The following is a 15,424-nucleotide window of genomic DNA, read 5'->3' as shown; positions in this document are numbered from 1 at the left end:
TAGATTATTTAAATTTACTATTTTTACAACAGCAAGATGGATAGTCGTGGACACAGAATTATGTCTGACTCTACAAGACGAAAGCCTTACTTTAAACTTTAATAAACAAAAAGAGCGGCTCTCGAGGAGAACATAAATACCTTATTACAATAAGAAATATGGTATTTCATCAAGTAAATATTGATAGAATTAGACAGTGAGGTCGTAGAACACATTATTCAGGAGCATCCATGTTTCTCTTGCTGTTAAGGCACTCTACACAAGACAACTAGACAAAAATATATTTAGAGACAAATAAAAATCTCTTGATTATATAACTACTGGTTATTACAAATGTAATTGGCACATAATAAATGTGAACAATTATAAAAAAAAGTTTGGCTAACACCATAGATAACATAAATAATTCAGTTGCACGAAAGAAACCATGAGCGTAACATGAAACAGCATAAATAAAGATAATAAGTGTGGAATTCAGTCAGTCGATCAGTAGGTAATTGTTCAATATACACGAACATTTCGACAAGATGACTTAATAAGCTTCTCACCTTCCAGAGTTTCCCACTGGGTTCCCCTCCCATCCACCATAGTAGCTGACATTTGTGAAGGACCCAGTTGTGGCTGACAGTGGCAAAAACAGCCCAGGAGAAAACAAATCATCACAAACAGTTTCCTTGTAGATGCTCCAAGGCCCCCAGATTTTCGTCCATTATTGGGGGTCGCCCCGTCCCTCATAAAACACACTCTCAGCCAACATACAAGGTACTAAAAATCGAGAAAGTCTTTAGGGTACTTTGCCTCAATGGACACTTCTGAAACTTGTGCCACTTGTCCACTAACTATTATTACCACTGAATTCAAGAAGGTAGACCAAATGTAGACTTAACACCGGTGCTAACTGGTACATTGGAACTTTAGCATACTATATGGACTGCCCACGTCATTGCCTCTACATAGAAAAACGATGTCACTAAAAACAGAAACGTTCGAATAGGTCTGGCACCATGTGTGATAATATATAGGTAGTCAAATCTGTGGCTCCTGCTTCCTCTGAAGCCGCTCATCTCTCATGGTTCCTTCCCTTTACCATCAGTGATGTACTACACCATCTTGTGTCCACCCTCCCTTCTCCTCCTCTCTTCTCTGTGTGCAATCCTGCTGTACTCCATCTTTAAGTGGCACCTTTCTCAAGCTTTGTTCACCAGCTGGGGCTCAGGATGCCTTCAAAATTGTAACACTGATGCCTTCGGCATGAGAAAAAGCATACCACAAAGAAGCATCTTGCATGTGAGCCATTACACCCAGCAACAGGGTCTTAAAATGTGAGTTATTAAAGCCTCCATGCACCCCAGTGTGAGGCAATTCAGAGGTGCAGGCATCATCGTCCAGAATACATTTATTTGCATTTATTGATTCAGGGGCGGCTCTAGGCTCATGGTAGCCCTGTGCAGGGAGCATAGGTAGGGGGCCCCGGAAGAGGAGGTCCGGGCGGGGGGGAGCGCGGAGGCCAGTGAAGAGTGGGGGGGTCAGGATGTTTGGAAGTGGAACAGAGCCAGAGCCCGCCAAATTCCTGCCAGGGGCCTGCATGCAAATATGTATTATATTAAGGATATATATTGGCGTGGCGGCCCCTGGGGTTTGGTGGCCCTGTGCAGGTGCACAGCTTGCACATGCCTAAGGCCGCCCCTGATTGATTTATTTCAGTATTTTATTTAGCCTCACCATATTGTCTTTCTGAATTGAAGTGTGTGCTGAAAAGGTACATAAAGTTATCAGAACGGAGGCGACGTGGAATATAACAGCTGTCAATCAGGTGTTATTTTTCCACTCGGTTTGACCTGGAAAAGATCCAGTGAAGACAGAATGACTATCCTTCTAGAGCAAGACTTGATTAAGTTATCCTCAGACGTGTAATTTACGAATACAATGTAGCCTTTTTTTGCAAGGTAAACCCTGGCGGTCGGCGTCTCTTCTCCAGGCGCCGCTGGCAAGCGGGTTCTTCAGCTGGAGGAGGTACTGAGGTGGATAGAAAGAGCCAGGACGCTGACAGCCAATAGTTACCACGAACAATAAACTGTTGTACGCGGAGGGACGCTGTAGCGTCTCTGGAACTGGACTCAATGAGTGACATTTTCATTTAAGGAAATAGTAAACTGGGAGGGTGGGGAATGGCTTGAGTGTCTTTAGCAATGACAGCAAGCGGTAGCTCAAGGAATGTTAGTCTAGGTTCCGCTGTATCTCACTTTCCCGGAGCTGTTTCACTGATTCCTCTACCTGTGTCCCCCGTCTACCCAGCATCTTCTGCTAGTTCTGCCTTCAGGGACGGCTGAGTAAGATGTGACTCCGGTGTGGCGTAACTGACTTCCCAGCTCCTTGAGTATCTGCCTCCTCACAGAAACAGGCTTCCACCCCTCATACGGCATCCCTTGGGGATGCCCTGTAGGGGCTATCTCACAGGGAAAAGCCAGGACGGGTTCCCAAGGCAAGCGCTTAGAGACCCCTGGGTGATAAGCGCTATATAAATCCAATATACAATACAATACAATACAATCAGTCGCTGTCAGTGGAACAGCTCCTGCCAAACATTGCTAATCACGCACCCTACTCTGATGGTTTAAAACCATGCTAGCTACTGGTTCCACTCTCTCTGGTGGTGGCAAATGTGCTTTACTCAACTTTATATATTGCATATAGCCATAGCAGTATGCAGTGAGCCATATTTTCACTCTTTCCTTCTCTGTGTGTGATTAAACTTCACCCACATGACAAATCTTGCTATGTCAGTGCACACTGGTCCTTATATGTATACCTGAGCTGATAGGCCATCAAACTCGCAACAACTCAAACCCGCTGATAAGCAGTAAACCAGGTTATCTACCTCTCTGTGGGGAAATCGCCTCTCCGGCCTACCACTGTGAGTATAGACTATTCAGTAGCCTGGATTTCTGTACCTTACTCTATCTGTGTTTCTAACCCGTTGACGGCTTTTAAAAACCCTGCTGCCAGTTTAAAATACAGAGTCTGTGAATACACCCTATCCGATAACCAGCAAACCATGCTATTTGTCTATACCCTGTATTTGTGATTTTACCCGCTGAGGTGATGAAAACATGTTTCAATTCTACAACAGCGTGTCGCTGTCTGTCTTACTGTGTAGGTTGTACGCCGGCAATTGGTCAATCCTTTCTGAATGGCTGTACACCATGTTATCATTTCCCCCATCCATTTTGTCTGTTAATAAAACCCAGTTATAAGGTGTAACTTATGCTATTGAAATCATCGATTTGGAGCCAATCATGGTGGCCGATCGAAGCCAGAACTTGCCCGGTGCAGGTGCCCAAGGCTCGGAACCTTGGTTTTCTGATCGACAAAGATTTAACACTTACCTCTCGGATAAACCAAGTGGCTTCAGCCTGCTTCTTCACATTAAGGGTTCTACAGAAGATTCTTCCTTTCATTCCTTTTTCTCTGAGGAAAACGGTGGTAGGAGCTTTAGTTCTATCTAGAATAGACTATTGTAACGCCCTCTACCTAGGCGCTGGAGTACGGCAGCTCACTAAACTCCAATCACTGCAAAATGCAGCAGCATGAGTACTGCTTAGTTTACCCAAACACCACCCCCGTCTGCCAGTTTACAGCAACTTCACTGGCTTCCAGTGAGATGGCGGGTGGAGTTTAACCCCTTCGATGTGTGTGACAAGGTCAGCTTGTCATGGGCGTTACCTGCGCTGTGCGTGTGACGAGTTGACCTTGTCACGTAACGCGGGATTTTTTAAATCGCAGCGCTCAGCGGGAAAACCGCTAGCGCAAATGCGGTTAAAGCCCTCTGCTAGTTCATAAAGCCCTCTATGGAGGAGGGGCAATGGACTTACAATCTCTATTTCCTCGGTATGTTCCATTGCGTTGTCCAAGATCTACTGACACTGGACTGGTACTTCTCCCGAGGATAAGAAGAGTAAGATGGGGAGGAAAACGTTTTTCATTCCAAGCAGCTAAATTATGGAATTCCCTCCCCGTCCAACTTCGACTTCAGTCCTGCGTACGCTTTTTAGGAAAATATAAAAACCTTACTCTACACGCAACTTTGCTGTTCCGCCTCTCACATTCCCTAGTGCCAAGATGCTCCGCAATAGTGCGCTTTATAAATATATTAGTCAGTTAGTATTGGGCAAGTCCAACTGTGTCTGTTAGCCCTAAAGCAGTGCTATCAGGCCTGTGGGTGTACCCAATCCAACTGGCTGGGAGTCATCCTACCAGAATAATCTACTGTGTATGTGTGTAGACCCTACTCGATATACGATCATCCTGGCAATCAGTCCAGCCTGTTGTGTGTCTGAGCATACCCCACCAGTAGGCTGTAAACCATGCAATCAGCCCACCGTGTTATCAGTTCGCTCTATCGTCTCTGGCAGTGTACCCCATATGGTAGTCTGCTCAAGCAAATAGGATTTCTAGGTTTTTTCCATATGGGATATTATATCCGCTATTTTTTTATTTATAGTTTGTTTTCCAGTTCCATCAATTTGCCAAATGATTTAAAAATAAATAAAAACAACATATTTGCAAATATTATACAATGTCTGAGTGAGACCAGAGGATGGGGGGCCTTGGGGCTGGCTCTTTGTGGACTGAGGACTTTTTTGTGGCTCCCTACTTTTACTGCACAGGTTTGCTGCTGAGTATCTACGAGCTGAATCAGTGGAAATGTTTGATAACTTTTATGAAAAAAACTCCCCTGATTGTCTTCTGGATTGGACTAGTAACGAGAGGCAGCAGAACTGGGGCGGAATCACCTCCTTTGATTTCAGCAGCAGTATAACTTAAAGCAATTACAACATCTTGCCTATTCCTGAGCACCCATGGTCTCACAGCGGTCTCAAGGTTCAGTGGGGTGGGGAGCAACCCAGCAATCACCAGATGTGGTGGTGTTTTGGGGGGCCTCTGGAGTGATTGCACAAAGTGCGGGTGTCGAGGGTTTTGTATCGACTTCCAGCTGCCCATGCGGTCCAAGCCACTGCGTGTTGTAGGTGAGTGGAGGTTTATTAACTATGAACCTTTAGAACAAGACCTAAGTGTTGCCCAGATGTTGAACGTTTCTTCTAACCACCAGAAGCACAGCAACCCCAGCCATAAGTTCAACCAATGGAAGACTAGTCATTGTATCTCCTAGTTCACAGCCATGCTCTGATAAAGCTTCTCCCCCTCCCTTGGCATATCTGCAGAAACCTCCAGCGTTAACTAGCATGGCTAGAATCCCGCCCTTGATAGCCCAGACTTGGAGCTCGGATGCAATCTATGTCTGGGAAGGTTTGGGGTTTTCTCTGGTCTTACGTGGTCCCAGCCGGATTTTCTGAGGGGAGATGCTCCAGAGACTGAAACTTCTTCTCCATTGGCAACAAGTCCTTCACAATCCATGTTATAGTTGCTGTCTATTCAATATTGGGATGCTGCTACTCAAGGTCATAATAATGCACCCCCTGTTCATCCTGTTCTCTTGGCGATTAATGCGATTTCCAATACCCTTGAGACAATGCCTGCATCATTGACAATCGATTCAACCATTATTTGGAGGAATCATTTAGCGATCAAAGTGGCCCAGCCGAGGAAGCTTGGACTATAGCTGAAATTAAATCCTATCACCAGTCTTTCCTCCGCCTTAACTGAGGGCAAGTTAAATGGCGTAAGTAATGGACGTGTCCTACACCCCTCACTTAAACTGCAATCCTAGGACCCATTTGGCGATAATATTTCTTTCACTAGATGTAACACACTCATGACTTACTCTAGGATTTCCTGCACCAGCTACTTGGTGGAAAAAAAATCTATGCATCACAACCTCCGGAAACCAGCATATTTTTGTGAATGCAAATACAAGTTCCCTGGATTGAGCTATTTAAACATCAGAATGTTCCATACAACCACACAGCAAACATGATGGTCTTCTGTCCCAGCTGAACTCCAGTAAATCAAGATCCTCTTTTGTGAATGGCGGTCATCGCAATATGACTCCGAAGTCATTCCGTTAACAAATCCATGCTTTTCCCGTGCATGCCAGCTTGCAGTGACGTCATCACCTTTAAATGTTCTCCTCAATGCAGCCATGGTTTAGGGTCTGTGCTCTGCACCACACCCCCAGCCCCAAAGTACCAAACATTGCAGAATTAATGATATCACTGAGACTCAAAGTACGGTCTGGGGGCCACATCTGGCCCCCGGGTCAACATCAGCACGGGGCTGCTGTTTACTTGAGATGACACTAATATTAAAAATATGCTAAATAAACGGAGGAGGATTTATTTTAAGGTTTATTGCCGTGGCAGATAGGAAGTAACTAGGGTGTCCTGCACTGCTTAACTTTATGTACACCTCCATTTATAGCAGCAGGCTCTTCAAAATCCAAAAATCTATTTCATTAACATGCAGAAGAGTTTCACCTTAGTAAATCAGATTACACTGGTGCATTTAGAGGTGTTTTTCTTTAAAAGTGATAGTTTTTAAACATTAATTTAGATATAATAATGTTTTCCCCTACCCAGGCAACCATCTCAATAGTGAGCTCAGAGGCAAGTCATTTGTTATGTGCACCTTTGGGTTATCATGGCTGCTATTACTCATGAACAACACTATAGTTTATTAAACCAAACGCAGGAGAAGGTTTTGTAAGGAGCACACCCCGATGTCATCTATTTCGAGGCCCACTCATATGTGACAATGAAGGGAAAGTAAAATAAAATAATTGCCTACGATCACACAATTTGGTCAAGTGGGGAAGCCAGGATCGATTCCAGGTTTTCTGGTTCCACATTCTGCAATTCAGTTCAGACAGTAGATGTACATGAGTTGCTTACACCAAACTCCCCCTCCCCATCCCCTACTGGTATCCGTGTGGCCTTCAGTCACACCACCAACCAAACATTTTGGCCCCTGGGTAAATGTTTGCGAGCACACATGAATTATGTTGTGCCCAGAGATGTAGCAATGTTTGCAGGACTTAGGTTAAATAAAATGTGTGAATCATCCTGTTTTTTGGCACTCCAGATGCAGTCAAAACCAAACACATCCCTCTGCAGGAACATTCCACTCTCTCGTAGCCAGTGGCTCTTGTTTTCCAGCATGAACAGCCAGGTCAATGTCTGAACCGAACAATGACATTACAAAGCCCCACTGCGATTGGGCCTCAGATCCAGGCTGAAAAAGTCACAACATGTTCCCTGTACCGGTTCGAGCTCCCTAAATGGTCTCCGTGATCTGAAAAGATGCCTGTCGCGACCTGTCCAGGGTTTGCGCTATATTGGATAAATCACGCCAGGCCATTTTTTCCAACAATAGTAAACGTTGTGAAATACTTTAGGGAGCCACGAATTCAAAACAGCGTTGCCTAGCAGCTACTAATGTTGGACGAAGAGCAGTGTTTTATTTATACAGGCTTATGAGTGAAGTAATTTACAGAGGGATTAATAAGATACAATTATTTTAAAAAAAACACAACAAGGGAACACAGCAGGAGTAAACATTGTATCCAAGTTCTCTTCTTATCTGCAAAGCAGACCTAGTAATGGGGGGGGGGGAGGGCAGCATTGAGGACCACTGACTCCCAAAACTGCCACTCTCCGCTCCACAATCCTGGATTTTATGGACAACAGTTGGACTTTGGCTTGGGAATGAGAGAGCCTTCACTGCGGGGCGTATGGTGCAATAGATGCTAGTGGGGGTCTTGATTGAGGCAGCTGCTACCTAGGGGCAATGTTCCTACCAACACTCCAACCTCTTCAAGTGAGGGGTTGGAACTCAGAGGTGTTGGACACAGGGCAGGCATGAAGGATGGGTTAGGGACCACTTAATGCCCCTTACTGACCCCAACGTCGCTCTGTTGCCCTTCCCACTACTGGTCTTATTTCAGATCCCCTGCCCAAGAGATAAAGGCTCTTTAAAATCTTCCACTCCAGGCAGTATCCTCAAACTAAATGCTGTAATTGCAAGTGAATGAGGCTGGAGGCCACTGGAGGCGGCACAAGTCAACTGTGAACCTCATGTCACTGCTTGGAGTGCCCCCGCGGACACAGACCACCAGCCCTTGACCTCGATGAATGTAGTGGTCAAGGAGGGCCAGCAGGAAGATAAGCCAAGCACACGGGATAGCGGGGCACATGGGGGGTGGAGGGGTCAGTGTCTGAACCACCCAGGCCACCCTAAGGCAGAGGAAAGGAACCCAGTGCCTTCAGGCACCTCCGGCTCTGGAAAGCACCACATCTTTCAACAACATCTGCAGCCTTTCCAGGTCCTCACTTAGGCTGCCCCACCTCAGGTATGGGGCTTCTAGCCTTTGAGTAAGAATAGGGAAAAAACGACCAGACTGCAAAGAATATACCACTGAGCAGACAACTACTCACACCTGACACAGAACAACGTGAGAGTTCTGCAACTGAGCACTTTGCAAAGACCATCAGGCCCTGGGGATAAAGACAGCCAGGGAGGTCAGGTAAAGGGGTGAACTCCAGACTGAAGGAAGTTTCCTCTTTAAGATGTACTTGCTGTGGCAGCCTTAACAGTACTGTGCTTACACTTCAGTGCACGACACTATCTTGGTGCGGCTGCCTCCCAAGAGCTTCTCTCGTGACTTATTTGCAACAATTTACACCACAAGACACATTTACATAGAAGAAATTAGAATTTAAGCTAGCGAATCTCATTAACTATGGGGAGTTTGAAATCGCAAAACTTCGCAAGTGTAAAAATAAATGTATACACCTCAAAAATGGTCTTACACATTGTAATTGTATTTATATAGCGGTTACTACCCCTGATGAAGGGTAGAAGCGCTTTCGGCGAGTAGCACGCTACTCTGAAAACCAATAGGATTGATGGTGGATTAGTATAGGGAAATATGAGTACAGTATTAGTATGGAGAGGTGCAAGTTATTTTGAGTAGAGGACATGGGAGTCAGTTAGTTGGATTGAAGAGAGAAATGGAAGAATAGAAGAGGGAAGAAAATCAGAAGTGTTAATTGGGAGATCACAGTAGTAAGTTGAGGCCTAGGGCGAGTAGAGGAGATATGAGTAGAGAAGAGAAGAGCCTGTAGAAAGGGACTAGGGAGAAAGAGAATCAGTAGGATAATGCTTCATGTACATATATTTAGACCTTTTCTTGGCAGAGGGTGGCATTCTTTATGAGTGTACTCATTGTTATGTTTTTTCTTTTTCAGATCTTCACAGATGTAAATTTAACCCAGGAAACAAATTGGAGAATGAATATTAAAAGGACCATGGGCAAAGTTTGGTTACTTCTTTTACTGCTACTTGCTGTAGACGGGGTAAGGGCGGGGAAGGCGGAGGAATTCGAGAACAGCGATGGGGGCAGCGAGCAGGAATTTATATACATGAACAGGTACAAACGGGCGGTTGACGCGCAGGACAAGTGCACCTATACTTTTATCGTGCCGCAGCAGAAAGTAACGGGGGCAATTTGCGTGAATTCTAAGGAGGCGGATAGCGTGCCCGAAAACAGGGTGAATAAGCAAGAAATCGATCTGCTGAACAATGAGCTTCTGAAGCAGAAGCGGCAGATCGAGGCCTTGCAGCAGCTGGTCGAAGTCGACGGGGGGATCGTCAACGAGGTGAAGCTGCTGCGGAAGGAAAGCCGCAACATGAATTCCAGGGTAACGCAGCTCTACATGCAGCTCCTCCACGAAATCATCCGAAAACGGGACAACGCATTGGAACTCTCCCAACTGGAGAACAAAGTGTTGAACCAGACGGCGGAGATGATGCAGCTCACCACCAAGTACAAGGATCTGGAGCACAAATATCAGCACCTGGCAAACCTAGCAAGCAATCAGTCCACCATCATCGCCCAACTGGAAGAGCACTGCCAGAGGCTGCCTGCGGTCAAACCCATACCGCAAACACCGCAGCAACCAAGCAAACCCTACCACCCTCCCAACTACAACCGCATCATCAACCAGATCTCCACCAACGAGATCCAAGGGGACCAGAACTTGAAGGCGTTGCCTCCTCCTCTACCCACCATGCCTTCGGTCACCAGTGGACCACTGTCAACGGATAAACCATCAGGTGAGCCCCATCATGACTGTGTTTATTGTTACTTTTTTAACTGCTCCACCTTCACAAACTGCAAAGCTGCCCAGGTGCAGAGGCTGTGTGCTGCAGCACTGATGATTGCTGATGATACTTTATGATTTTCTAGCTGCTCTAAATTCCCTGCAGCCTGATGTTTGGACCATGCTGGACGGGGAACAGGGTGGGTGGGCAAAGTGAAACTAGGGTGGCCTCGAACAAAGCAGGTGAGCTTGGTCCTTCTTTGTCTAAGTTTCAGGCTGTGTAAGTGCAGGAAATCACATTCCCCGCCCCAAGGTACATTGAGCACAGACACGTCTCCACAATCGGCACATAAGGCAGATTCATAAAAGTGTTTATGATTACGGGAAGTAGTTCAGGAGTACTATTTTACGGACTCTTACATGCCTTTATGAGTCAGCCCGCTTAATGAAACTGCAAAGAGGGCACAGTCCTTTGGATTTATCGTAATTGTATATGAATATTTCCTGAATTTTCCCATTTTAGAATTCTTGAGGTTAAGTCACACGGGCATATAAGAGCACACACACAAATACTACAGAAGTACTACTTTGCATACCACAACATGCATTAGTAATAATGCCCCTTTATGTCGAACATTACTTTCCTACACAGGTCTCAGAGGTGATGGATTCTTTTTTAGGTGATAGCTGCTGAAACAAAACTGCATTCATTTATTTTTGGACAAATAATGACTAATGGCTAATGTAATAGGGTATAGTAGGTATTCAACCGTGAAACACAGATCCTTCAACATTATTTCGCATAGTGAGAAAGACGTACTACAATCACAGAAGCTGATAATGCACAACATGGCATTGAAGAATATATTATATATGAAGCATACCCAACACTCTACTCGCTGAAAAATGATATTCATGTTGCCTTTGTTGGGTAAATAAAAAAAGATGCCACGCTATATTGCTACATTGAATGGCACTGAAATATGCCCTGGGTACTGTCTCTCGCAGGGTTTATTATAATACATTGCGCCAGGTGGACTGGTGTTGATATAGTCTTTAAAATACAAATGCTCCTGTCTCATTATTTTATCCCTTGTGTGCCTCCCGGGACGGTCTTGTCTGCTCTAGTTCTCCCTCCAGGAAGGGCACATAAACATGTTGTTGACTTGTGATCCTAGCTGAAAGGTGTGAAATGAAAGCAGACTAATTAAATCCAAATGAAAGGCCTAGCACGAGTGTGTTAGTACATTACACATAGTGGCGAGCCTTTCAAAGGTAAGTGCAGAGAGCGCGCCTCTTGAGTGATAGCTCGGTTCCCTAGAACAACAAATACCATGAAGGAAAGAGGCCGTCAGTTTACCTCATTAGGAACCCATAGAAAGAGGGAACACACATGATTTAATATGTCTCTATATATGCACATCCTGAGCTTTAAGTGCGATGAAAAAACTGAGGGGCCTCTCAAAGGGGCGTGGCCAATGTAATTAAGAGCGTGACTCAAACACAAGTAAGATAAAAATCTGTGTTTAGCATAGTGTGCTGCCCGACATTTATTTTCCTCTTTCAGTCATTGCATCCAGATATATGATACAACAAGTAACATCATACCTACCACAAGTCACGACTATTGGCTTTGTCAATGGATGTTAGTTGCATAAGATAAATAAGCAGCAACTTTGACTTGTGTATAATATTGAGAAAGCTTCCACTTAAATCCCTGGTGACACCACGGCAGTGTTGCTGCTCCTGAGTTTCAAAAAGAGAAGGGAAATCCAGAGAGAAAATGACTCTCTTAAGGATTTCCCTTCCCCCTACAACGCTCACATGGCATGACGTCATGCCGAAACTTCTCCACTAGTGAGAAGTGAGCAGTGAGAACACGCGCACATCTGTGCCTGCTGTCACTGCAGTCTGGAAAAAATAGGAACCACCTTTGCCAGGGCACAAAACAGAGCCCGATAAAGACCCGTTTTGAGGCCCCCTTTAAACAACTGACAGTGCTCAGCACTGGTGAGACCCGGCCCACTTAAAGCCCTGTGCACATCCATATGTAATGATGTCATTTAATGTCATGAGTGATGTCATGTGAGAGGTCATAAGCCGTGCATGACAGGGGTGTGAGTTATGGTTCGTTTATTGAACCATAACTGGTGAACGTCAGTGATTTTCAGGTTTAGTTCTGTAACCATAACTGCACTGGGATTTTATAGTGAACTTTTCAGTTTTTTTTGTCATAATTAAGCTGTTCTAAGCAAAGTTTAAAAAAACCGTCATAACTTCACTTTAACCTTTGTTTTTAAGTGAGTATACCTATTTATAAACTTGTGGTAATTTCAAACATAGCCACATTTTAACTAAAGCCGAGTTTGCAACAAATCTAACATACACTCACATACCAACACACAGGACTTTCTAGTAAATAGTTACAGCCAACTACAAAGGGCAGATTTAAAATGGCGGCACCACGGTCCAACCAGCCGTTTAATAAAATGCCTTCCTTCGTGCAGCCGCCTGTGCTGCTTTGCAACTTCCGTCTACCCACGTCTCTGCACTTGAACCTAATCCATGCTATCAGACCCTTCATACATGTTATCAAGCCCCCTTCAGATAAGTTTTATTTGTTGGCACTCAGAGAACGCCAAAGTCATTTCCCTACCTCGCTTCTCAATGGCCTCTATTCACAAACCACAGCCCCAGAGATACCACGTGTGCTGCAAACATATGCACGGTAATCAACACAATTCTGGGATATGTGAACCTTTAATTTGTCTTCCCTTAAATACATCGACATGGACACCTGAACCAATATTCAGTATTTCTCATGCATCTTATTTTCAGTCGTAAGAGCTAAAGGCAGACTGATTCGGCGGGTTCCATACCATTCATTTTCCTCAAACTTTATTCTAAGTGCTGAGAGTCCTGTGTATGCATCCTTCACAATGAGGTTTCCGTGAGTGGGGCGCTGGTTTAGAAGTTGTTTCTCTTCAATCCAAACATAAAATAGAACTATGTTTGAGGGCAGAGCGGTTCGACGCAAAAGGCAACAGGGGCTACCAAATAGTCTGTAGAATGAGACAAGATGCCCATTTCTGAGGTCAGATGTCTCTTAAATTGATAGATTTGAGGATTAGGTAACATCACTTCAAGAAAAAGCAGCAGAAATTAGTATCTTAAAATTGAAATTGATTTTGACCAATTCTGCAGAACACGTGGTAAACGACAGTGCATCTCAAGGCTTCAATACTAGGGATTGTTGTTACTCAGGTCAGGGGCTCTCCTTGTATAGCGCTTGTAAGGATGCATCAGCCAAGCTGGGATTCAGTTGATTTTGCCTAAAAAGCAATGATTGAAGAGAAATGGCTACCCTATGACACACAGCACTGAGGGCAAAATCTACTGTGAATCTCCAGTGGCACTTTTCAATAAACAGTTCCATTGCACATGATTACATGAAATTACAAGAGATTAAGGAAGAGATGGAGTTAGCTGTTGAAGCTCTTAAGAACTATGTGTGCCTCGCTTTACTTGTTTGGAACAAGTGGTCTCTCAGAAGCTCGCAACGGGAGAAGAACTCTCAGTCGCCGCGGCAGCTCGCAACGGGAGGTGAACTCGGAGTCACGTCAAGTCAAAGTAAACTTTATTTGGATAAAGGACTCTGAGTCGCCACCTGTTCAATCCTGACATTTGTAATCGCTCACGGGCATATCCCGCTATCTCTATCTAAGACATGCCAACAACACTGGTACTGCGCTAGCGGCTAAAAACAAGGGCAACAGAAAAATCAACAAATTTATCAATGTTGTTGACTAAGTCTGAAAATGTATCTATACGTTTTTTTATGCATAATCACCGCTCGTTACACCAGACACCTTAAAATGTAATTTAAAAAAGCGAAGTAGAAGAATTTTCCGCCATTTTAAAGTCACGCTACCGCAAGAACGTGGGATTTGACTTACCCCGAATCTAAACTTGTGACTGGTATCCAGGGTCTAATAAAACCTGCTACTGACCCGCGTCTCACATTTCACTGGCTGAGCGAGACTGGGAGCGACAAGCTACTGGATCTAGTTTTATGTGAATTATAAATGGCCAATAAAAATTCCCTTTCACATTCTTGCCTTGCTCTCCTTTATCAAGTTTTATTTTAAACAAATCTTTACATCTAGCAATTAAATTTGACAAGGCTAGTTACATAATCAGAAGATATCTTATCAAAATATTATTGATTTTTACTCTTTGGGCACATTAGGTAAACATTTGTTATCTGTGTTAACAATACTATCTCTTTTTCAAATAAAACATTCAGTGCACCTATTTCCCATAATGCACTTTTAAGAGCAAGTCACAATGCATATGTCTTGGTGTTTAAAGTAATAAACAAATCTCATTGCTTTGGAATTCCAATGCTCAATTGATATACATTTAATATTAGATATAACGATCTGAGGTTGCCCCACGTCAATTGTGTGCTGCTAAGATAAACGTTTTTGTTTTCTTTTGAAACAAAAACTGACCAACCAGCGGGTAGGTTCTCTTTGGTGTGTCCTTCCTCTGCCCATTCACTGTCCGTCAAAACATGTATTTGTGGGTTAGTTTAAAGCTCTTGGCTAGATGGGTAAAACGTTGCTGTGTACAAGGGATATTTCCGGTGCCCAATAAATTACATTGAGTTTATACTATACTTTGGTGTTGCCAAGCTTTCAATAAACTACTCCCCTGGTACTTACTGCATTATTTTATAAATATATTTTAAAATACTTTGTGAATAGGATTAGGCACACGGCATTTAGCAATTTTGTCAGTTTTTTAACAAATTGTGCACCTTTAAAAACAGTGCAACATTCCTGCAAAAAAGGAAGTTTTGTAGAAGACAGACTTCTCAAATAATCCTATGGAAGCATTTTCCAGTTTAAGAAAATTGCCAAAGAAATCTCCTTCAAACTGTTTGGGTGGAAAATGTTATCCACAGGTGAAGTTGACAAACTTTGGAATTCTGCAGTGTTGCAAAGAGTGTCACCTGTGCATAATGTCATCAGCACAGTTATCATTTTAGACACCTCTAGATTTATCTGTGGGGGGTTATCTGATGGGTCTACCTTTGCTGCCTTTTCCAGGTGGCATTCACACGGGTACCCCAACAGTCACTGATACACTGAACGAGGAATAGTCGGTACCAGGTTCACTGTTGACAATGCCCATGGGCTGTGGGGGCATTTGATGAGGCCTTGTGCTCACACACTTCTGTTTAGAAATCCTGTGAGTGGCTCCTGTTGGAGAGGGAGCAAATACTGACAGACTGAGGCACTTCTGCAAAGGCATCGATCCGCACATGAGATCTGAAATATAAATACTGGCCAGCTCCAGAT

The 15,424-nt window shown here is 44.0% G+C and overlaps 2 protein-coding genes across 2 annotated transcripts in view; one reads left to right on the top strand and one right to left on the bottom strand.

Moving 5' to 3' along the window:
- RALGPS1 (Ral GEF with PH domain and SH3 binding motif 1) overlaps positions 1 to 15,424 on the bottom strand; it is a 1,949,641-nt gene that overhangs the window by 868,215 nt on the left and 1,066,002 nt on the right. The gene's annotated exons all lie outside the window — the stretch shown is intronic.
- ANGPTL2 (angiopoietin like 2) overlaps positions 1 to 15,424 on the top strand; it is a 119,514-nt gene that overhangs the window by 20,509 nt on the left and 83,581 nt on the right. The window contains exon 2 of the mRNA XM_086924715.1: positions 9,204 to 10,071. Coding sequence (XP_086780841.1) covers positions 9,246 to 10,071 — 826 coding nt within the window. The 5' untranslated portion in view covers positions 9,204 to 9,245. The remainder of the gene's footprint in view (positions 1 to 9,203; positions 10,072 to 15,424) is intronic.

Source organism: Lissotriton vulgaris, chromosome 5, assembly GCF_964263255.1.
Source record: "Lissotriton vulgaris chromosome 5, aLisVul1.2, whole genome shotgun sequence".
In the NCBI taxonomy this organism is placed as follows: Eukaryota; Metazoa; Chordata; class Amphibia; order Caudata; family Salamandridae; genus Lissotriton; species Lissotriton vulgaris.
The sequence above is the reverse complement of the archived record's forward strand: the minus strand, read 5'-3'. Positions and strand labels throughout refer to the sequence as shown.